Source organism: Notamacropus eugenii, chromosome 1 (assembly GCF_028372415.1).
Source record: "Notamacropus eugenii isolate mMacEug1 chromosome 1, mMacEug1.pri_v2, whole genome shotgun sequence".
Lineage (NCBI taxonomy): Eukaryota > Metazoa > Chordata > Mammalia > Diprotodontia > Macropodidae > Notamacropus > Notamacropus eugenii.
In genome coordinates this window covers 323,683,761-323,708,849 of record NC_092872.1, presented here as the reverse complement: position 1 = coordinate 323,708,849, position 25,089 = coordinate 323,683,761, and the positions used below count along the sequence as shown (strand labels likewise).

At 36.8% G+C, this 25,089-nt stretch overlaps 1 protein-coding gene across 3 annotated transcripts in view; it reads left to right on the top strand.

Annotated features, from left to right (window-relative positions):
• TEDC1 (tubulin epsilon and delta complex 1) overlaps nucleotides 1-24,806 on the top strand; it is an 87,049-nt gene extending 62,243 nt beyond the window's left edge. For all 3 annotated transcript variants that reach the window (XM_072629646.1, XM_072629648.1, XM_072629647.1), the window contains one exon: nucleotides 24,044-24,806. In XM_072629646.1, coding sequence (XP_072485747.1) covers nucleotides 24,044-24,388 — 345 coding nt within the window. In that variant the 3' untranslated portion in view covers nucleotides 24,389-24,806. The remainder of the gene's footprint in view (nucleotides 1-24,043) is intronic.
• Nucleotides 24,807-25,089: the final 283 nt, after the last annotated feature.

Here is a 25,089-nt window from a genome sequence, read left to right as displayed (position 1 = left end):
TATCAATTACCCATAGTTGTGATAGGTATGTGATCTGCTTTTCTTCTAAATTTTTATAGCATGATCTTTAATATTAAAGTCATATATCCATTTAGATTGTATTGTGGAATAGTGTGTAAAGTGTTGGTCTAAGATAAATTTTTACCATATTCCTTTTCATTTTCTCAGGAGTTTTTGTCAAATAATTTTTTTTTCCGTAGGTAATTTATGTTTTCAATTTTATAAAACACTAGAGTATTGAGTTCTAGTATTGGCATGGCCCAGCCATGAGCACTGAATGTTCCTCCAACTGTTTAAGTTCTTTATAGTTTTTTAAGGGGCACTTTGAAATTGAATCTATACAAGTATTGATAGATTGATCCCTTTATACTTTATGCATTTTGTAATGGGATTTCCCTTTCTATGATTTCTTCTTGGGCATTATTATTGTTATATAGAATTGCTGTTGATTTCTGAGGGTTTATTTTGTAGTCTGTAGTTTGGCTGAAGCTATTGTATCATTTAGTGTCTCATTTTCCAAATATACCATCATATCATGAGCAAATAAGGGTTGTTCTATTTTCTCTTTATCTATCTTTGTGCCTTTAATTTTTTTTGTCTTAATGCTGTTGCTAGCATTTCCAGAATTATATCAAATAATAGTGGGGATATGAGGGTCCTTTACTCTCATATTTATTTGAAAAATTCTAATGTTATCTCTATTGCATATGATGCTTCCTTTTGGTTTTAGATACAGACCTTTTATTTCAAAAGGTAGCTATGCTATATGTGTGACAAAGGTAAAGGTAGCTATATGTGTGACAAATGAAAAATCCAGAAAGAGAGTTTCTGGGTAATTAATAATCAATTTTATTTGTTAATTAGGTTATCTAATAATCAATAAATTGATGATCAGTGGGTTCTCTTGATAACCAAAGACACCTAATGGATACACTGAATGGTTTAAATATTTTTTTTGAAAGGAAATGCCCTTGATAGAAGAAATCAACCCTGATTAGTGGAGGTGGAAGAGATGGGCTAAAAAGGCTTCTGCTCCTCCTGCTGAGACTGTGGCTTGATCATGAAATTCAACTGCTTCCAGTAATCTGGGCAGGGGAATCCATTTCTACCCAGACCACTCTGGTGTTCTAAGGATTAGGGTAATCTCCTTTGTCAGCCCTCTCCTTCAGAGATTGACTGATCCCTGAATGAGGAAATAGAAAGATTGGATCCAAATTAATAATGACTTATTAACATGATAGAAAATAATCATTTTTCTCATTTCACCCATTGATTCTTTTGAGAGATGCAATCTCAGTGAATCACTAATTGATATCACAAATACTTTATCAGGGGTTTTTAACTATGTAGGTCATGATGGGAAACAATGCGAGGGAAGAGGGGGAGAAACTGACCAACTTGTTGACAGGAGTCATTGGGGGAGGTCCCTTTTGGCAAGCAGACCTTAGAGAAAAGAAGTGCATAGGCAAGAAATAAATAGTAAAAATGTAAAATTGTCCATTTCATTGGTCCATCATATCTTAAATCTCAGATGTCTCAGTGGTTTGTGAAAACCTCTCCTGATGAAGTCCTCTGGTCCTCTAGAGAGCGCTCTTTTTAGGCACACTGGGATGGACTGAGAGCAGCTTCTGGTGGATTTACTTCTGTGTTAAAATCTCTTATAAAAATAGATCTTAATACAATTTTAAGTTTACTTTGCCAATAACCAGGTCAGGTACTTGAGATCTAGTTTAAACCTTATGTCTCAACCGTTAGAAAATGCAATCCAAGTTTTATCTTTGGTGTATATAATTATCTAATCTTATTATTATTTTTAAACAAAAATTTCACCAAAAAACAACTTTTCAGTCTAGCTATTTAATTATTCACTCAAGTTTTTTTTGTTTTTTTTTTTCTGTTCATTCCCCTGTTAGGAGGATGAGATTCTGCTAAGGATAAGAAGATTACCTCTAATATGAATGAATTCATTTAAAAGTTGCCAGGATAACTACAATTATAGCAAAAGGTTCTGGGATGGAATGTATAAATGCATTGAATAATCATTTTCAAAACAGTGCATATCAAATAGGTTGTTTATAGTTTACATACATTGTTTCAGTTAGTAGCCATGTTCAAATGAATAACCTTGAGTAAAAGTGGATATCTCTTTAAGGCAACATAAGATAAACCACAAGTTGCTCTTCTTTTAAGATAACTAATTTTCCTGAAATTATTTTCATTAGCACAGAACGGAAAACATTTATGATATTAACTTCACTAAATAACAGATTTATATACTGGTTTCACAAATCTTTACATCATTGCCTAATTATGCCTATGCCACTGTACACATTAAAGGACCTTATCTTAGTCACTATTGTACTAGAAATGTGAGTTATAGCAATAAGAGAAGAAAAAGAAATTGAAGGAATCAGAATAGACAATGAGGAAACAAAACTATTACTGTTTGATATGATGCTATACTTAGAGAATCCTAAAAAATCAACTAAAACACTAGTTGAAATAATTAACAATTTTAGCAAAGCTTCAGGATACAAAGTGAACACACACATGCACACACAATTATAAATCCAACAAAGTACAGGAGCAAGAGATAGAAAGGAAAAATCCCTTTAAAATAACTGTAGACAATATAAAATATTTGGGATCCTACCAGACAAGACAGACCTAGAAATGATATGAACACGATTACAAAACACTTTTCACACAAATAAAATCAGATCTAAACAACTGGAAAAATATTAATTGCTTATGGGCAGGCCAAGCCAATATAATAAAAATGACAGTTGTACCTAAGTTAATCTATACAGTGCCATGCTAATCAAACTACCAAAAATTGTTTTATAGAGTTAGAAAAATAATAACAAAATTAATTCAGAAAACCAAAAAGTTGAGAATATCAAGGGAACCAGTGAAAAAAATTGAAAGAAAGTAGTGTAGTTGTACCACATATCAAACTGTATTGTAAAGTGGTAATTATCAAAACAGTCTGGTACTGGCTAAGAAACAGAGTGATCTATCAATGAAACAGACTAGGTATAAAATACACACTAGTAAGTGAGCATAGAAATCTAGTTTGCCATAAACCCAAAGATCTAAGCTTTTGGGACAAAAACTCATATAAACTGTTGGAAAAGCTAAAAACTTTATGGTAGTAGCTAGGTATAGACCTATAGGCATCTCACAGGATATTCCACAATAAGATCAAAATGGGTGCATGATTTACACATAAAGAGTGATTACCATAAGCAAATTAAAAGAGCATGGAATAGTTTACCTGTCAGATCTATGAATAAGGAAAGAATTTATGACTAATCAAGAAAGAAAAAGCCTAACAAGATATTAAATAGGTAGTTTTGATTATAGAAGATTAAAAGGGTTTTCCACAAACAAAATCAGTGCAATTAAAATTAGAAGGAAAACAGAAAACGACAGAAAAAAGGTTGTGGCAAGTATCTCTGATAAAGGCCTCATTTCTCAAATATATGTAGAACTGAGTCAAATTTATAAAAGCACAAGTCTTTCTCCAGTTGATAAATGGTCAAAAGATATTAGCAGGTAGTTTTTAGATGAGGAAATCCAAGTTATGTATAGTCATATGAAAAAATGCTCTAAATTATTATTGATTGACCATATGAGGTTGCGATGCAGTTTAAGAAACACTGAAGGGGTCACAAGTGGACAAAGTTTAAGAAGCCCTGGGTTAGAGAAATGCAAATTAAAACAACTCTGAGGCACCCCTTCACATCTATTAGACTGGCTAATATGACAAGAAAAGAAAGTTATTAAATGTTAGAGAGGACGTGGGAAAATGTGCACTGTTGGTGGAGTTGTGAACTGGTCCAATCTATTCTGGAGAACAATTGGGAACTCTACCCAAAAGGCAATCAAACTGTGAACATCCTTTGATGCAGCAATATCACTGCTATGTCTATATCCAAAGAGATATTTTTAAAAATAATTATTTTTATTAAATTAAATTAAAAAAAAATTTTTTTTTTAAAAAAGGGAAAATGGCCTACTTGTGCAAAAATATTTATTCCAGTTTTTTTTTTGTGGTGGCTAAGAATTGGAAATTGAAGGGATGCTCATCAGTTGGGGAAAGCCTGAACAAGTTGTAGTATATGATTGGGAAATATTATTGTTCTATAAGAAATGACAAGTAGGATAATTTCAAAAAAAAGCTAGAAAAAACTAGAAAGAAATTAACTGATTTTTGCAAAGTGGAGTGAGCAGAACCTTTCAGCAAAACTGTACCATAAAGAATCATGAATGACTTAGCTATTCTCAGCAACACAATGATCTAAAACAATCCCTAAAGACTCATAAAGACTCATACTATCTGCCTCCACAGAAAGAACTGATATTGCCTGAATATAGACTGAAGCATACTATTTTATACTTTCTTTCTTTCTTTTCTGTTGTTGTTCAAGTCTTCTACAAAAGCCCAATATGGAAATGTTTTACATGATTGCACATTGCTTACCATCTTCTCAGAGAGGTGGAAGGAAAGGAAGGAAGAACGGACAGAATTTGGCACTCAAAAGTTCTTTTAAAAATGTTTAAAGTTGTTTTATTGTGTAATTGGAGAAAAATATTATTAAAAAATAAAGCAAAATACTTGCTTCTGTGGTAGATTGACAACTAAGCAGGGTATCAATATTTTAAGACTCCCAAGATCTAGCCCCATGCTGAGATTAAAACATAATGATTTGATTTTAGTTAAGAACTACAAATCACAAAGGAAAAGATTTTTATTCCTACCAGAACTTTTTTTTGGTCTCTAACAATGGTATCACCCTGTCCTATGAGTGATAGTTTTTTGGCTTTGACTTTATTCCCTGTGAGTAACGTTAGATAAGCATCTAGTTTTTTATGTTTATCTACCTTTCAGGACTGTCTATAGGAAGCCTATATTATAAATCTAACACTATATAAATTTTGGTCATGATAAAAAAGGTTATTGTGATCTACAGTTATTATACAGGACCATAAATATTTTCTTTTAGTGTCCAAATTGAGAATTATTTTATTATTTTTGTTTATTTATTATTTTAATAACTCCTGTGAAAACTCCTGAAGGTTTTTTTTTTTTATTTAATTTATTTAACTTTTAACATTCATTTTCACAAAATTTTGGGTTACAAATTTTCTCCCCTTTTATCCCCTCCCCCCCCAAACACCAAGCATTCTAATTGCCCCTATGACCAATCTGCTCTCTCTTCTATCATCCCTCTCTGCCCTTGTCTCCATCTTCTCTTTTGTCCTGTAGGGGCAGATAGCTTTCTATACCCCTTTACCTGTTTTTCTTATTTCCTAGTGGCAAGAACATTACTCGACAGTTGATCCTAAAACTTTGAGTTCCAACTTCTCTTCCTCCCTCCCTCCCCACCCCTTCCCTTTGGAAGGCAAGCAATTCAATATAGGCCATATCTGTGTAGTTTTGCAAATGACTTCCATAATAGTTGTGTTGTATAGGACTAACTATATTTCCCTCCATCCTATCCTGTCCCCCATTACTTCTATTCTCTTTTGATCCTATCCCTCCCCATGAGTGTCGACCTCGAATTGCACTCTCCTCCTCATGCCCTCCCTTCTATCATCCCCCCCACCCTGCTTGTCCCCTTATCCCCCACTTTCCTGTATTGTGAGATAGGTTTTCCTACCAAAATGAGTGTGCACTTTATTCTTTTCTTTAGTGGAATGTGATGAGAGTAGACTTCATGTTTTTCTCTCACCTCCCCTCTTTATCCCTCCACTAATGAGTCTTTTGATTGCCTCTTTTATGAGAGATAATTTGCCCCATTCAATTTCTCCCTTTCTCTTCCCAATATATTTCTCTCTCACTGCTTGATTTCATTTTGTTTTAAAGATATGATCCCATCCTATTCAATTCACTCTGTGCACTCTGTCTCTATGTATGTGAGCGTGTGTGCATGTGTAATCCCACCCAGTACCCAGATACTGAAATGTTTCAAGAGTTACAAATATTGTCTTTCCATGTAGGAATGTAAACAGTTCAGCTTTAGTAAGTCCCTTATGACTTCACTTTGCTGTTCACCTTTTCATGGTTCTCTTCATTCTTGTGTTTGAAAGTCAAATTTTCTTTTCAGCTCTGGTCTTTTCATCAAGAATACTTGAAAATCCTCTATTTCATTGAAAGACCATTTTTTCCCCTGAAGTATTATAGTCAGTTTTGCTGGGTAGGTGATTCTTGGTTTTAGTCCTAGTTCCTTTGACTTCTGGAATATACTGTTCCATGCCCTTCGATCCCTTAATGTAGAGGCTGCTAGATCTTGTGTTATCCTGATTGTATTTCCACAGTACTTGAATTGTTTCTTTCTAGCTGCCTGCAGTATTTTCTCCTTGACCTGGGAACTCTGGAATTTGGCCACAATGTTCCTAGGAGTTTCTCTTTTTGGATCTCTTTCAGGCGGTGTTCTGTGGATTCCTTGAATATTTATTTTGCCCTCTGGTTCTAGAATCTCAGGGCAGTTTTCCTTGATAATTTCATGAAAGATGATGTCTAGGCTCTTCTTTTGATCATGGCTTTCAGGTAGTCCCATAATTTTTAAATTGTCTCTCCTGGATCTATTTTCCAGGTCTGTTGTTTTTCCAATGAGATATTTCACATTATCTTCCATTTTTCCATTCTTCTCTCTTTGTTCTGTGATTTCTTGGTTTTGCATAAAGTCATTAGCCTCCATCTGTGCCATTCTAATTTTGAAAGAACTATTTTCTTCAGTGAGCTTTTGAATCTCCTTTTCCATTTGGCTAATTCTGCTTTTGAAAGCATTCTTCTCCTCATTGGCTTTTTGAACCTCTTTTGCCAATTGAGTTAGGCTAGTTTTCAAGGTGTTAATTTCTTCAACATTTTTTTGGGTCTCCCTTAGCAGGGAGCTGATCTGCTGTTCATGCTTTGACTTCATGTCTCTCATTTCTCTTCCCAGCTTTTCCTCCACCTCTCTAACTTGATTTTCAAAATTCTTTTTGAGCTCTTCCATGGCCTGAGCCCATTGGGTGGGCTGGGACACAGAAGCCTTGATTTCTGTGTCTTTGCCTGATGGTAAGCATTGTTCTTCCTCATCAGAAAGGAAGGGAGGAAATGCCTGTTCGCCAAGAAAGTAACCTTCTATAGTCTTATTTCTTTTCCCTTTTCTGGGCATTTTCCCAGCCAGTGACTTGACCTCTGAATATTTTCCTCACACCCACCTCGCCTCCTGATCTTCCCAGCCCGTGTTTGTGGTCTGAGATTCAAATGCTGCTTCCAGCCTTAGGGCTTTTGGCGGGGGCAGGGCTGCTATTCAGTATGAGATTATGTTCTGGTGCTGAGGTCCGGGGCAGGGCCACCTCTCAGGCTCAGTTCCCTCAGGGGGTTTATGCACAGACCTTCCACAATGGATTCAGGCTCCCGCCCGCTTGGGGAGCCCCTGTCTGCAGCCACCTCTCAGCTTCTACCTCCCGGGGGGGGGCCTGAATTATGGGGGCACCCCACTCCCCTCTCGACCCGCCAAAGAGACTCTCTCACCCACCCCTGTCACCTGTGGGTGGAGGGACTTGTGTGGCCGCTGGAGATCCCGTCCCTGAAGCCTGCTCGGATCTGTTTCTCTCAGTGCCGCAGCCGTGGCCGCAGCAGGTCTGGGCTGGGCTTTGTGTCTGCAGCGCGACGGACCTTTTGCGAGAGGTTTGCAGATCCCTCTGTGGGTGGAGGGACCCGCGTGGCCGCTGGAGATCCTGTCTGTGAAGCCTGCTCGGATCTTTCCTCTCGGTGCCGCGGCCGCGGCAGGGCTGCACTCAGCTCCCAGTCCCGGCGCCCAGTCCGCAGCGCGAAGGACCCCCCCGCGAGAGGTTTGCAGGTCTCTCTGGAACAGAAATCTCCCTCGCTCCAATGTTCCGTGGCCTCTGGGTGCGGAATTCGCCGTGAGTTACTTCCCTGTAGCCATTCTATGGGTTGTGGGTTCAGAGCTATGTGTATGTGCGTCTTTCTACTCCGCCATCTTGGCTCCGCCCCTCCTGAAGGTTTTTGCTGTGGGAAATTAGACCATGCCCTGTCAGCTTCAGATCAAACTACTTAGGTCTTTTTTACCCTGGGCCAAAAACCAGTCCTTCCACCAGAGTCTTATAATATTTTAGTCCTGTATACTTTGTTACTTGAAGAACTGGTAAAGCTTGAAGTGTTTTTTAATATTGTCAATGTAAAATTAAGTATGTCTGTGTTGTGAAACTTGTTAATACCTACATAGTTAGAAAAATAGACTATTGTTTATTGTTATTATATTGTTTATATTGTGCAGCTATGTTAAATATTAGGATCAAAACTTCTTTCTAATCTTGATGTTGCTACATTATGAGCTGGACTGCTAAAGGGAAAGAAAATCTTTGCAAATTGTTAATATTCTGAAGTATTTGCTTATAGAAAAGAAGAGGCTTCATCTAAAATTATTCGGCTATCACTTATGAAAATTGTAAGATTATTGGCTAATTTATTAGCAGTTATTAAGATAAAGCCAATTTAATTGGGTATATTTTTGGCATTGCTTCACTTAGAAAACTGAATTCCTTCCCCTATTGCAAACAGTTTTTTGACTAGAGTGGAGTGGTAATTCAGGATTTATTTGTGGTAATTAGGAATTTATAGTATAAGACTATTGTGAATTACAAAGTTATATATGGAATGTTTTATACTGAAGTTACGTTTTAACCAACTTAGTTTTGAACTGCAATCTTAGAAATTTATTTTGGCTTTAAGGGTTGAATAAGAGATAGATGTCAGTCTGGAGGTTTATAGTTATCATATTCACTATCTATATGAACTTACAGCTATCATATGTTGCTTCATTAGGTTCTAGTAACTGCCTATTTACATCAGGATAAATTTTAAGCTGTGCTTGAGAAAGACAAATACTAGTAGAAAGGAATGGTAAGTAAAAATCTTTTGTGTGATATTTTTTAGAAGACTTGATAAAATTTTATTGTTTGCTAATTTACTGCAACAACTTGAGAGAATTGACAATAATTGTATCCAACCCTAAGGTGATTAGTGGTACTTTGGGGCTTGAGGTGAAACCTTTGGGACCCTGAATATTCTTTCTGAATTTCATTCTTAGGTTTGTTGTGTCCTTGAAACCCTAAATGAGGGCTTGGGAGTGGGTGACATCTGAGTGTCACCCACTCGATGTGACTGTTGGGAGTGACATCAGAAATCTAAGGCCTGCGTGTATCTATCCCTGGGAATAAGTTGGAAGCTCGACCTTATGAGGACTAAGGTTGAACTCTCCTAACTCAGTTTCTCATACAAGAAATCTCACTCAATTCTATGTACTTGAATGCTTATAGTCATTCTGAGCCTAGGGTGTAGGTTTTAGGAACAGTATTAATGTGTTATATTTATGTCCCTGCTTCTAGTAAATATCTCTCTAAACAGAGCAAGATAAGTTGTGATTTTTTTTATGATGAATCTCTTACTGTTTTCAGTCTTGGACTATGGTCGATACTTATTATAAAGGATATGTGGCCATTAATAACTGAAACCATGTTATCAAATACCTTCAATGAGGATGAACACAGCGTCAAGGTCAGCTCCCACTTTGATGGTAAATTCTTCTACCTGAAAAGGCTACAAGCATAATTTTCTGTTTGCAGATGATTGTGCACTCATTGCAGCTTCTGAAGCTGAGATGCAGCAAATTATAGATCGATTCTCTGCTGCTTGTGCTAATTCTGGCGTAACAATTAACACCAAGAAAATAAAGGTACTCCATCAACCAGCATCACACCAGCCATATATGGAATCATTGGTTACAACAAATGGAGAAGTTCTGAATGCTGTGAATAAGTTCACTTACCTTGGCTGTATACTTTCCAGGAAGGTACACATTGATAATGAGGTTGATGCACACACTGTCAGAGCTAGCTCAATGTTTGAGAGGCTCCAAAGGAAAGGGTGGGAAAAAGAGACTGACTACCATACTGAAGGTCTACAGAGCCATTGTGCCTACCTCATTGTTGTATGCCTGTGGAATCTGGACAGTATACCAGTGCCATGCCAGGAAAGTGAATCCCTTCCATTTGAATTGTTTTAAGAAGATTCTGAAGATCAACTGTCAGGATAAGATACCAGACACTGAGGTCCTTTATCGAACTAAACTGCCAACTGTTCAAACTCTGCTGCAGAAAGCACAGCTCCAATGGGCAGGACATGTTGTTTGAATGCCAAATGTACACTTACCAAAAAAATATTTTATGGAGAACTCACATGGGGCAAGTACTCACACAGTGGTCAGGAAAAGGGATATAAAGACACTCTCAAGATCTCTTAAGAATTTTAGAATTGTGGGGGCAGAGCCAGGATGACAGAGGAAATCATAAACAACTAAGTAAATGGGTATTTGACCTTGTCATCTGCCTATTACTAGTTATATATTTCTATATGATAAAATAAACTATTGAAGTATTCCATTTCCTCTTTTGTTAATCTGAATAATTTATATTTTTATTTATCCATTTCATTTAGATTGTCAAATTTATTGGCATATAATTGGGCAAAAGAGCTCCTAGCAACTGTTTTAATTTCCTCTTCATTGGTGGTGAATTATTTTTGATGCTATTGGTTTGGTTTTCTTCTTTACTTTTTTCCTCCAAATTTATTAATTTGTTTGTTTTCAGTTTTCAACAGTCACTTCCATGAATTTTAAATTTTCTCCCCCTCCTTCCCCAAGATGGCACGCAATCTTATATGGGCTCTACACATACGTTCTTATTAAACACATTTTCACCTTAGTCATGTTGCATGTTGCATAGAATTAAAATAAATGGGAGAAACGATGAGAAAAACAAAACCAAACCAAACATGACAAAAGAGAAAATAGTCTGCTTCATTCTGCATTCTGACTCCATTGTTCTTTGGATATGGATGACATTTTGCATCATGAGTCCTTTGGAAATGTTTTAGGTCCTTGCATTGCTGTGGAGGACTAAGTCTATCAAAACCAGCCCTCGCACACTGTAGCTGTTACTGTGTATGATGTTCTGGTTCTGCTCACTTCAATCAGTATCAGTTCATATGTCTTTCCAGGTTTTCCTGAAGTCTGTCTGTTTGTCATTTCTTACAGTGCAATAATATTGCATTACATTCATATACCACAACTTGTTCAGCCATTCCCCAGTTGATAGGCATTCCCTTGACTTCCAGTTCTTGGCCACCAGAAAAAGAGCTACTATAAATATTTTTGTGCATGTGAGTCTTTTTCCCATTTTTATGATCTCTTTGGGATACAGCCCTAGAAGTGATATTGCTGGGTCAAAGGATATGTGCATTTTTATAGCCCTATGAGCATAGTTCTAAATTGCTCTCCAGAGTGGTTGGGTCAACTCACAGCTCTGTTAACAATGAATTAGTGTTCCAAGTCTCCTGCATCTTCTCCAACATTTATCATTTTCCTGTTTTGTCATGTTAGCCAATCTGATAGGTGTGATGTGGTACCTCAGAGTTGTTTTGATTTGCATCTCTCCAATCAATAGTGGATTAGAGCACTTTTTCATATGATTATTTATAGTTCTTCCTCTGAAAAATGCCTGTTCATATCCTTTGACCATTTATCAATTGGGGAATGGCTTGTATTATTGTAAATTTGACACAGTTCTCTATATATTTTAGAAATGAGGCCTTTATCATCAAGTAACTAGTATCAAGATACTAGTTATAAAAATTCTTTCCCAGTTTTCTGCTTCCCTCCTAATCTTGGTTGCATTGGGTTTGTTTGTGCAAAACCTTTTCAATTTAATGTAATCTAAATTATCCATTTTGTATTTCATAATGTTCTCTATCTCTTGTTTGGTCATCAATGCCTCCCTTCTCCATAAATCTGACAAATAAATTATTCCTTGCTCCCCTCATTTGTTTATAGTATCAGCCTTTATACCTAGATCATGTACCCATTTGAACTTTATTCTGGTATACAGTATCAAGTGTTGGTCTGTGCTCAGTTTCCACTGCACTATTTTCCAGTTTTCCCAGCAGTTTTTGTCAAACAGTGAGTTCTTATCCCAGAAGCTGGAGTCCTTGGGTTTATTAAACAGTAGACTGCTATAATCATTGACTACTGTGTTATGTGTACTTAACCTATTCTACTCATCTAACCCTATATTTCTTAGCCAGTACCAAGTGATTTTGATGATTGCTACTTTATAATACAATTTAAGATGTGATATGGCTAGGATACCTTCCCTAACATTTCTTTTCTTTAATTCCTTTGATTCTAGACCTTTTGTTCTTCCAGATGAATTTTGATATTATTTTTTCTAACCCTAGAAAATAATTTTTTGGTAGTTTGATTGGTATGGCACTGAATAAGTATATTAATTTAGGTAGAATTGTCATTTTTATTATATTAGCTTGGCCTACCCATGTTTTTCCAATTATTTAGATCTGACTTTATTTGTGTGAAAAGTGTTTTGTAATTGTGTTCATATATTCCGTGGATTTGTTTTGGTGGGTAGACTCCCAAATATTTTGTAGTGTCTACAGTAACTTTAAGTGGGATTTCTCTTTTTATCTCTTGCTGTTGGGCTTTGTTAGTAATATGTAGAAAAGCATATGATTTATGTGTGGATTTATTTTGTATCCTGCAGCTTTGCTAAAGTTGTTTATTATTTGAAGTAGTTTTTTACTTGGTTCTCTAAATATATCATCATATTGGCTGCAAAGAGTGATAACTTAAGTTTCTTCTTTGCCCATTCTAATTCCTTCAATTTCTTTTTATTCTCTTTTTGCTAAAGGTAACATTCTTGAACCATATTGAATAAAAGTGGTGACACTGGACATCTTTGTTTCACTCTTGTTCTTATTGGAAATGCATCTAGCTTATTCATCCCCATCATATATAATGCTTGCTGATGGTTTTAGGTAAATGCTACTTATTATTTTAAGAAGGGCTTCATTTATTCATATGCTGTCTGGTGTTTTCAGTAGGAATGGGTATTGTATTTTGTCAAAAGCTTTTTCTGCATCTGTTAAGATAATCATCTGGTTTCTGTTAGTTTTGTTGTTGATATGATCAATTATGCTGATAGTTTCCCTAATATTGAATCAGCCCTGCATTCCTGATATAAATCCCACTCTATCAAAGCATATTATCCTCATGATAAGTTGCTGAAATCTTTTTACTAATATCTTATTTAAAATTTTTGTGTCTATATTCATTAGAGAAATTGGTCTATAATTTTCTTTTCTCTATTTTGGCTCTTCCTGGTTTAGGTATCAGTGCCATATTTGCATTATAAAAAGAAATTGGTAGGACTCCTCCAATTTTCCCAAGTATTCTGTATAGTATTAGAATTAATTGTTCTTGTAATGTTTGATAGAACTCATTTTTAACTTCATCTGGTCCTGGAAATTTTTTCCTAGGGAGTTCATTGATGGCTTATTCAATTTCTTTTTCTGAGATGCGAATGTGCCATGTGCTGCTGCAAAAAAGGTATATTCCTTTCTATCTCCATTCAGTTTTCTCCAGAGGTCTATTGTATCTACCTTTTCCAGAATTCTATTCACCTCCTTAACTTCTTTCTTATTTTGAGGTTAGATTTATCAAGTTCAGAGAGGGGGAGTTTGAGGTCCCCTACTAGCATAGTTTTGCTGTCTATTTCTTTCTGTAACTCCCTTAACTTTAAGAATTTGGATGCTATACCCCTTGGTGCATATATGTTTAGTAATGATTTTGCTTTGAATTTGGTGCCTTGTAGCAGGATATAGTTTCCCTTCTTATCTCTCTTGATTAGATCTATTTTTGCTTTTGCTTTGTCTGAGATTAGGATTGCTTCCCCTGCTTTTTTTTTTTTTTACTTTGGCTGAAGCATAATATATTCTACTCCAGCCTTTTACCTTTACCCTGTGTGTATCCCTCTGTTTCAAAAGTGTTTCTTGTAAACAACATACTGTAGGATTATGATTTTTAATCTCTTCTATCTGCCTATGTTTTTTGGGAGAGTTCATCACATTGCATCCCATTCACATTCACAGTTGTGATTACTGTCTTTGTTTTTCTCTCCATCCTGTTTTCCCCTTCCATTTATGTTTTTTTTCTCCCTTCTCCTTTCCCCTCCTCAAAAGTTTTACTTTTGACCACTGCCTCCCAAAATCTTCCCTCTCTTCTATCAACCCCCCCTCCCTTTTCTTTCCCTTTTCCTTTCCTACTGCCTGCAGGGCAAGTTAGATTTCTTTACATAACTGAACATATTATTCCCTCCTTGAACCAAATCCAATGAGAGTTACATTACTCTAGTAATGCTTATCTCCCTCCCTTCTTTGCCTCTACTATAATGATTTTGTGCGTCTTCATCTGATGCAATTTACCCTTTTCTGCCTCCTCCTTTCCTTTTCTCCCTTTGCACCCCTTAGTTGGTTTTTTTATCATCACATCAGTTAATTTATACCCACACCCTCTATCTATGTATATCCCTTTTAAACGTCATAGTAAATATACAATTCTCAAAGTGAACAAATTTCATCCTCTCATCTAGGGATGTAACAGTTTGCCCATGTAGTTTTTTTTTCTTTTTTTCCCTCCTGTTTACCTTTTTATGCTTCTCTTGAGTCTTGCATTTGAAGATCAGATTTCCTATTGAACTCTGGCCTTTTTATCAGGAAGGTGTGGAAATCCCTTATTCGTCTCCTTGCTTGAAAGGTTATGCTCAGTTTTGCTCACAATTGATCCTTCGTTGTAGTCCATGCTCTATCATATTCCAATCCTTCTGATCTTTTAATGTAGAAGCTGCAAGATCCCCTGTGATCCTGACTTGATATTTGAATTGTTACTAGTTACTTGATATTTGAATTGTTTCTCTCTGACTGCTTGCAGTATTTTCTCCTTGACCTGATAATTCTGGAATTTGACAACAATATTCCTTAGCGTTTTCAATTTGGGTTCTCTTTCAGGAGGTGATTGGTGAATTCTTTTTGATGACCATTTTGCCTTCTGAATCTAGGATCTCAGGGCAATTTTCCTAGGTGATTTCTTGGATGATACTGTCCAGGCTCTTTTTTTCATCATGGCTTTCCAGTAGACTAATAGTTTTTAGATTTTTCTCTCCTGGATCTGTTTTCCAGGTCAGTTGTTTTTTCAATGAGCCATTTTACATTTTCTTCTGTTTTTTCATTCTTTAGATTTTGTTTGACTGATTCTTGATGCCTTATAGAGTCATTAGCTTCGGCTTGCCCAATTCTAATTTGTATCTCCTTTTCCATTTGTCCAATTTTACCTTTGAAGGAGTTATTTTCTCCAGTTAGGTTTTGTATCTCCTTATCCCTTTTGCCAATTTTACTTTTTTAAAATTAGTTAATTTTATTTATTTTCAGTGTCCTGCAATCACTACCATGTAACTTAGATTATTATTTTTCCCTCCTTCCCCTCTACCTGCCTCTGTCTCTGAGATGGCATACAATTTTATATAGGTTCTACATAAACATTCTTATTAAATACATTTTCACTATACTCATACTGTGTAGAAGAATTAAATTGAATGGGAAAAATCCTATAACAAACCGAAACATAATACACACACACACAAAATGATCTGCTACATTCTGCAATTGAATTCCATAGTTCTTTCTCTGGATGTGAAAGACATTTTGCCTTAGAAGAACACTGGGAATTTTTTTTAAGTCCTTGCATTTCTACAAAGTTCCAAGTCTACCAGAAAAAACTCTCGCACACTATGGTCATTGTTGTGCACAAAGTTCTTCTGGTTCTGCTCCTTTCACTCAGCATCAGATCATATAAGTCTTTCCAGGCCTCTCTGAAGTCTTCCTTTTCATCATTTCTTATAGTGCAATAGTATTCCATTACATTCATATACCATAATTTATTCAGCCATTCCCCAATTGATGGGCATCCCCTTGATTTCCTGTTTTTGGCCACCACAAAGAGTACTGCTATAAATATTTTTGTACATGTGTGATGCTTTCCCATTTTCATGATCTCTTGGGGATATAATCCTAGAAGCATATTGCTGGGTCAGAGGGTATGCATATTTTTGTAGCCCTTTGGCCATAGTTCCAAATTGCTCTCCAGAGTGGTTGAATCAGCTCACAGCTCCACCAATTATTAGTGTTCCAACTCTCCCACATCCTCTCCAACATTTATCATCTTCCTGTTTTGTCATGTTTACCAATCCGATAGGTGTGATGTGGTACCTCAGAGTTGTTTTGATTTGCATCTCTCTAATCAAAAGTGATTTAGAGCATTTTTTCATATGACTATAGATATCTTTAATTTCTTCCTCTGAAAATTGCCTGTTCATATCCTTTGACCATTTATCAATTGGGGAATGACTTGTGTTTTTGTACATTTGACTCAGTTCTCTATATGTTCTAGAAATGAGGCCTTTATCACCGACATTAGGTGTAAAAATTCTTTCCCAGTTTTCTACATCCCTAGGAATTTTGGTCACATTGGGTTTGTTTGTGCAAAAACTTTTCAGTTTAATGTAGTCAAAGTTATCCATCTTGCAGTTCATAATGCTTTTTATCTCTTCTTTAGTCAAAAATTCTTCCCTTCTCCATAAATCTGATAAATACACTATTCCTTGCTCCACCAATTTGTCCACAGTATCAATTTTTATACCTAGATCGTGTACTCATTTGGATTTTATTCTTGTGTACAGTGTCAGGCATTGGTCTGTGACTAGTTTCTGCCACACTTTTATCCAGTTTTCCCAGCAATTTTTGTCGAACAACGAGTTCTTATCCCAGAAGCTGGGGTCCTTGGGTTTATCAAACAGTAGATTGCTGTATTCATTGTCTACTGTGTCTTGAGTACCTTGACTATTCCACTTGTCTACCTTTCTGTTTCTTAGCCAGTACCAAGTGGTTTTGATAATAGCTGCTTTATAATACAATCTGAGATCTGGTAGTGCTAGGCCACCTTCCCTAGCATTTCTTTTCATTAGTCCTCTTGATATTCTGGACCTTTTATTCTTCCAGATGAATTTTGAACTATTTTTTCTGGCTCTAGAAAATAATTACCGATAGTTTAATTGATATGACACTAAATAAGTAAGTTAATTTAGGTAAAATTGTCATTTTTATTATATTGGCTCAGGCCAATTTTACTTTTTAAGGAGCTGATTGTATTTTTAAAATCATTGGTTAGTTTTTCTTCTACCTCTCTAATTTGGCTTTTAAAATCCTTCTTGAGCTCTTCCAAGAATGCTTTTTTGGACTTGAGACCAGATCATATTCCCTTTTGAGTTTTCAGATGTGGGTATAGTGTCAATGCTGTCCTCTTCTGAGTTGGTATTTTGTTCTTCCCTGTTCCCATAATAAGATTCTATAGTCTTTGCTTTACTAATTTGCTTCTTGCTCATAAGGATTGCCCTTTTCCTGGCTTTTAAAGTGGATCTCTGCTTCTCTGGCACAGAGGGCTCTGTCCCTTGTTTCTTTTGCAGGGAACTGGGGGCCTGTTTACTGACTTTGTGTGCTGTGTCCTCTGTTTCTTTCAACTAGAAGCTAGATAATGCTGCAGCTTATGTGGTGCTGAGTTGACTGGTCTGTGCCAAGGCTGGGACCAGGTAAAGTCTTTCTGATTGTCCCTGGGGTTACATTGAAGCTCACGGAGTGAGGTCTGGGAGAGGTGGTCTGGCTGCTGGAAGTCTCCTCCTCCTCTCGTGCTGCGCTAGAGCAAGACTGGTGAACTCCATCTGCACTGGTGTATACCCAATTCTCCTGCCTGTGCTAAGGCATGCTTGGGGTCCTACTCTTGTTGCTTATCAGCTCTACCCTCTTGGGGCTCAGAATCTCCTTCTGGTCCAACTGAGGTGGGGCTTGCTGAGATGGTTCTGGTCCTGCACTGGTCCCTTTAACCACAGTAAGAGGGACCTTTCTTGTGGATCTCCCTAGTCTCCTGAATTAAAAGTTTGCTGTTCCCCTTCTGCTTGCTCCACTATTCTAGGATTTTTCCTGGGGCAATATTCTCTGGCTTTTTCAAGGTCAACAAAGGGAGGGTAAGAATACTTACATTTTACTCCACCATCTTGGCTCCTGGAAGTTCAGGTATGTGACTTTCTGAAACATTTTGTCTGTGGGCTTATCACTCCAGGAGTGCCTGCTGCTGCCATGGACCCCGTGCTTCTCTGTCACCCAGCTCTGCCAGACTCCCATCTTATGGTGAGAGGTTGGAAATTGGCACTGCAGCTGGTGATTTAGTCCACCTGTGCCTTTTCCACTCTGCTATATGCCAAGTCTGAGCTGGTGCCACCCAAACACTCTGTGTTCCCCAGTCCTGTGCAACAGATCCTTCCTGTTAACTTTTTGGGCTATCTTGGGCTGGAAATCTTCCATGCTCTGTCTCTTGGTGGATTCCACCACTCTAAAATTTGCCCACATTCACTTTTCAGATGTATCTGCAGGAATTTGTGGAAAAGCTCATGTGAGTCTCTGCTTTCACTCTACAATCTTGTCTCTGCCGTCATCTTTACTTTTAAAAATCAAATTAACCAATGGTTTATCTATTGGTTTTTTCATAAAATCAACTTCTAATTTCATTTATTAGTTCAATGGTTTTCTTATTTTCAATTTTATTAATTTCCCCTTTGATTTTCAGGATTTACAATGTGGTGTTTAATTGGATAATTTTAATTTGTTGTTTTTTTAGTTGCTTTCCCAATTCATTGATCTGTTCTTTCTCTGTTTTTATTCATGTAAGCATTTGGAGATATAAAGTTTCACTTAAGTACCACTTTGGCTGCATCCCATAAATTTTGGTATGTGTTTTTGTTGTTGCCATTCTCTTGAGTGAATTTGTTGATTGTTTCTGTGATTTGTTCTTTGATTCACTTTTTAGGAATAGATTATTTAGTTTTCAATTAATTTTTAATCTTTCCTTCCATTGCCCATTATTGAATGTACTTTTTATTTATTATGATCTGAAATGAATGCATTTAATAATTCTTTTTTATGAATTTGATCATGAAGAATTTATACATGTTCAGTTTTTGTGTAGGTGCCATGCTGAGAAGAAAGTATGTTTCTTTCTTTAGTATTCCAGTAAACTATAAGGGGAAGTCTAGTATGATGTTGCATTTTTAATGGTCCAAATCCATTACTCACACTATGCAATTTTCCTTTACTTGCTCAACCATATCCGAGACTTCACATATTATTGTTAAACTGATGTCTTACTACAACCCTACTTTCCTGAGCCATAGCATGATGTAGAAGTAGTGAACAATAGCAATAAGTAAATACAGATGAAAAGTTTTAAAAGGAATCTAGAAATTGAAATTGTCATTTCTTATTCATCATAGACATCTAGTGCTAGAAGTGACCCTCGTGATCATCAAATCTAATCATCTCAGTTTACAGAATTATCAAACTGAACCTCTAGAGTGACTTTCCCAAGGTCACACAGTACGTTAGTTGCTAGAGCCAGACTGAAAAAGGCCTAGGTCTCCCATTGCACCCTGGGCCATCTCCAGTCATCCTGATGAATATCTGGTCACTGGACCCAGATGGCTTAGGAGGAGAAAGTGAGGTTGGTGACCTTGCACAGCCCTTTCTCACTCAAAACAATGTCAAGTGCAAATCATGTCATCATTTCTCTGATGTCATGGTCTTCTTTGAAAATGAAGGATGAGCGCAAACTTTCCCAAGATTTAGAGTTAATTTCATCCCAGGGAATTCTCTTGATCAATTGGCCTATCACAATTATAATCTATTGTTCGACTGGCTTTAATTCAGTATTCACTAGGAGATCAAAAGAGCTCTATTGTACTACCTATTCCTAGTCTCACAAGAAGTTTGTGGAACAAATCCTTTTAAAAGAGAAAACCATTAAGATGTTTTTAATGTTTGCAAAAACTTTTAGGAACCATGCAGTGGCTTATGTTCATGATGAAACATGAATGGGATTCTGTCTACTCCTAGTTCTGTTAACAGATTAGAAATAAGCTTGGCTTCCCAATAACAATAAATATCTATTATGTTAGCTACAGAAGTCAACTCAAAGCAGTTTTCTAAATTAAAAATATTCTTTTACTTCTTTCTGCTTACTTACTCTTCACTTTTCAGAATCTGGAGAGAGTTAATATTTAATAATTCATAAATCAGTTGAGTTGCATTTTTCATTTCTTAACCAAAATTTCATATACGGACAGCTTTCACAGTAGTAATATACATTTTAAACAGAAATTGCTGAAATTCTAACGTGGTTGCATTTGAGGTCACTAGAGACACTTTGATGAAAACATACCTTTAATGAAAAAAAACTTATATTTTCTGTTTTAAACACGTTGGTCTGGTTGGGGTGGGTAATTTGTAGGGAACAGAATGCCATTAGAGAGCAGCCTAAAAATCTGGCGAGGAGATCTTGTCCGTAATATTTCACAAATGAATTTTGGAAATAAGAAGGAAGCAGGAAGTAAATTTACCTACTAACTGGTGGTTCTCTGAGTTACAGCAAAATTCATTTCCACACTCAGCTTCAGTTAGTCTTGTTAGCACTTGTTAAATTTCTACTAGATAACTTATCAATAGAAAGATTAGCTATTCACTTTATAAAATCGGTGAAGGGAACAAGGGGTAAAGGGAACCCCTAGAGAAGGGTTGGGATCTTGGGGTCTGGAAAAAAGAAAATCTGTCTTTGAGATCCATATCCCTTACCCCTCCCTCTTCCTGCATTATTCTTCCTTAAGGAGCTCTTAAAGTCATTCCCCTTTTGATTTCTAAGATCCTTTTTTCTCTTAAAACAGACTTGACTAATGTGACCTTTCCTTCCACTGTAGAGACACTTTTGAAATGCCCAAGGTTGTTTAGATAATTCTCAACATAACCTGTACAACAGCCTCTCTAATGACATATGTAGTAACTCCTGAAAGAATGATTCATAGACATAGAGAACAATTCCCTTAATCTTCTCTATGATCATTCCATACCAACCTGGGCATCTCTTGTGGAAATGTTTTAATATCTTCCACAGGGATTGATTAACAGGATGGGTGCAGGTGATCTAAGCATCTCTCAGAATAGAGGGGTGTAGTATGCCATATAATTTAGCACTTTTGCATAGGCTATTATAAATAGGCTATAAACATCAGAGTTATTGGGATCCCATTGTGGAGTTTGTAAAGGCCAGTTGGGGATTCGTCCTTCTATTGGGGGCTAATCTGTTAGCTGCCTCTCTGATTGCTTAGTTCTTATAATTTATAAGAATTCTTAAACTGATTTAAGAATTTCCCTTGCAGAATAAGGCTAGATATTTTAAGTTAGATTCTGTGTCCTGTGATCTTATCTCAGTAACGAGAGCTGAAGACAAGTGTCTATTGTTACTAACCAACCCCTCCCCCCCAAAAAAAGAGACTTTTTTTTTTACCTTATGGAAGGAATTCTACTTTCAGATTTGCAAACTTTTATGAATTGGGGAAAGGTCCTCTTCTCTGTCTGTCTCTTAATTTTGTTCACATTGAAAGCCAAAGATGTTTTTAAAATAGTTTTCTCTTTATTTTTGCCCTTTAACCTTTAATAGATAACACAGCAAAAAATCCCTTTAGGCAAAGTCTTACTGATCTGGTTGGTTAAGACTTCACCCTGCTTCTCAGCTCTCTGCCTAGCACTTTTAAAGCAAATACTGGCTAATCTTGAAAATCACACAGCGACAAAAACCCCCCACAAAATATACATACACACAAACACACACACACACAACATAGAATCTTAGTGACTAGAAATGAATAATTTAGATAGAAATTACTTTTCTCTGCTTAGCTTACCTAGTTTCTTACTCTGAAAATACTTAATTACTTCCTCTACTTCAGGGAATCACTTTACACACATAGCTTAATCTGATAGAGTTGTTCTATCTGACATATCTCCCCAAAGACCTAACAGCAAGAATTGTAACTTTTAGATAGTCTGTACACTTACAGCTATGCCTCCATTTCCTTTTTCAAACCATAGTGCTGCAAGAAATTTTTGGGTTACACTGTTTGGTGTAATAGATTAAAGTACGTGGGCAGATTTTCCCCAAATATCCAATTTCCCAGGAAGCCTCCCAGGTAACTTTGTGCACACAAATTAATATCTCATTTATCTTCTAGCCCACTTGAGAAGATCTCTTTAAATTTTCTATTGATGTTTAAATCCTCTACTGTTGAGAGTAAAAATTAGAAGACCTCAGCACAAACACTTAAAACAGACATGTATCATATAAACTTATCCAGAGAAGGTCTAAGTGCTGGTAATAGGGAGAGAGTCAAGTCATAGCCAGAGTCCTAACAATTGTGGACAAATTTCCACACTCAGCTTCAGTTAGTTAGTATTTGTTAAATTTCTACTGGATATCAATAGAAAGATTATTCAGTTTATAAAATTGGTGAATGGAACCCCTAGAGAAAGGCTGGGATCTTGGGTTCTGGAAAAAGAAAATCTATCTTTGAGATCCACAGCCCTTACCCCTCCCTCTTTCTGTATTATTATTTCTTAGGGAACCCTTAAAGCCATTCTCCATGTGGACAAATTTTCCACTTGGGCCCAAAAAGATTCATTTTCAGATTTTTCTGGTAAGAATCTAAGGTGCAGAGCTCTAGTCCCTTCTGTGGTTGCCAAACCCTGACCAGTGAAAAATCCTAATAGACAGTTTCTGGATTGTTAATAATTAATTTATTAATTAGGCTAGCTAATAATCAATAAATTGATGATCAATGGTTTCTCTTGATAACCAAAAACACCTAATGGAGACACTGAATACCTTAAAATTTTTTTTTTGAAGGGAATGCCCTTGACAGGAGAAATCAACCCTAATTGATGGACATTTAAGTGAGGAGGTGGGCTAAAAGTCTTTAGCTCCTCCTGCTGAGATCGTGGCTCTGTCTTGAGACTCAGTTGCTTCCAGAAAGCTGGACAAAAGAATCCAAACTCCATTTGGTTTTCTTTTTCATGAACTGGGTCACCCTAAATTCCAGTGGAGGAGTGAAAGACATGGACATGCCCTCAGGGCAAGAATTTACATAGATTAGATTCTGTTTACCCTTCAAACAGAAGTAAGGTCTCTTAGTTGGGGGAGTCCTGCCCAAGATGGAGGAGCATGTACCCTGAGAATTAGGGCAATCTCCTCTATTAGCCATGCTAATAGAGACTGGCTATTCAGAGACTGGCTGACTGACCTACAGGGTCCCTGAATGAGGAAATGGAAAGCTTGGATCCAAATCAAAAATAAGTTCTTAATATAATAGAAAATAATAATTTCTCTCGACATTACAGAGTTTTTAACATACGTGGATGTTGTACTTTGTCAGAGACTTTTTCTGTTGATCAGGTGGTTCGGGAATATTTTTTATTTTAATGTAATAATGTTCATTGTTTTTTTAGGGTTAAACTATCCTTGTATCCTTGTTATGAATCCAACTTGGTCATAAGGAATGATCTCTTAAATACATTGTTGTAGTCTTTTTGAAAGAGTTTTGTTTAAAAATTTTAAATTAATATTCATTGCATTTTGTTGTAAGCCAATTGGTCACATGACTTTCATATACAAGTATCACATTTCGAGGAAGCTAGGTGATGGAATGATTAGAACACTGGACCCAGAGTCAAGAAGACTTGAGTTTAAATGTGGTCTCAGATTCTTACTTGCTCTTTGCCTTAGTTTCCTTTTCTGAGGAATGGGGATATTAATAGCATCTACTTGCAGGGTTGTTGTAGGGATCAAATGATATAATGATTGTAAATTACTTCATATAGAGCCTGGCATATAGTAAGCACTATATAAATGTTAGCTATTATTATTCCTGTTGGTTAGAGAGTGACTCCTCTCCTTCCCTCGTGGGTAAGATGCCTTGGTAAACTAGACCTTCACTGCCTTAACCTGAAGTCATAACTCTAGTGAAATCTTGATTTTAGAGCTAAATTCTAGCCATTGAGAATGTGCCTAAATAGCTGACCTTCTGTATCCATTTCTGGTGTTGGGTTCCTCTGCTAGTTGAGATGGTTCTGGAATCTGCCTAATGATGCATGCTGCCAATGGACTTGACTCTGATGGCTTCATTGTTTTTGCAGGTCAACAGGTGTTCCCAGAAGCTCACAAAGCTGCCAGAACTGAGCACCGCTATGATGAAAGAAATCCAGGAGGCTGTGGGGTGTGAGCTAGCAGCTCTGGAGCAGGACTGTGGGGTCAAGAGCTCATCCCATGGGTTGCAGAGACTTGTGTTTAGAGAGGGTGGAGAGCCTACTAGTAGTGGGACCTACCATGTAACAAAAGTAATCCAGGTATTGAGAAGGGAGGAAGCTAGCCTGGAGAAAACATTCAGAAGGTTACAGGAGGAGTGTCAACAAGAACTGGCCATTCTGGCACATGGACTGGAGGGAGTGATCTGGATCCTTCCACCATACCTCAGGCGGTGAAAGGAAGGCCTCGTGCTTGAAATTTTACTCTCTTCCAGATGTTGTGCCACTTCATGATCATGACTGTAGAGGAAAGAATTCAACCAGAAATGTGGGCTAAAATTCAGATTAGACCAGTGCTATCTCTACTGCAACTATCCCCTACTACTTCTTTTGTAGCTACCTCTGTCTCCTTGTGTTTCCCTCCCAGACTACCTCTTTGTCTACAACTTCCCAAATAAGTGGTAATCTCTATCACCTCCTACCTCTCCATCATCTCCTACCTTGTTTTATATCTCTATCCTATCTTTCTATCTGTCTCTTCCTCCCCACCTGCTTGTAGACTGTAAGCTCCTTGAGAGCAGGGATTGTAATTTTTAGATTTGCATTCTCAGTTCCTTGAATGTTTTTGGTACTTAATAAATGTTTGCTGAATTGAGTTTATTTCACTTTAATAATTGGTAGACATATTGAATAGAACAGGATAAAGCATAGAGGCCTGGGAAATTCTAACTATAATTTGATGTTAATTACCACTTGTTGGGTCCAGTTATTCAACCATTTCCTAAGCCACTTAACTATACTGTCCAGAAAGATTAGGAGACAACCCAGAAGGGACCTACTGAGTGCCAGAAATTAGCTTCAGTATATAGACCAAAGAGTTATGGGTAGGGCATAGTTCAAGTTGAATCCAAGAAAACTAGGTCAAGGTTAAAGTTAAG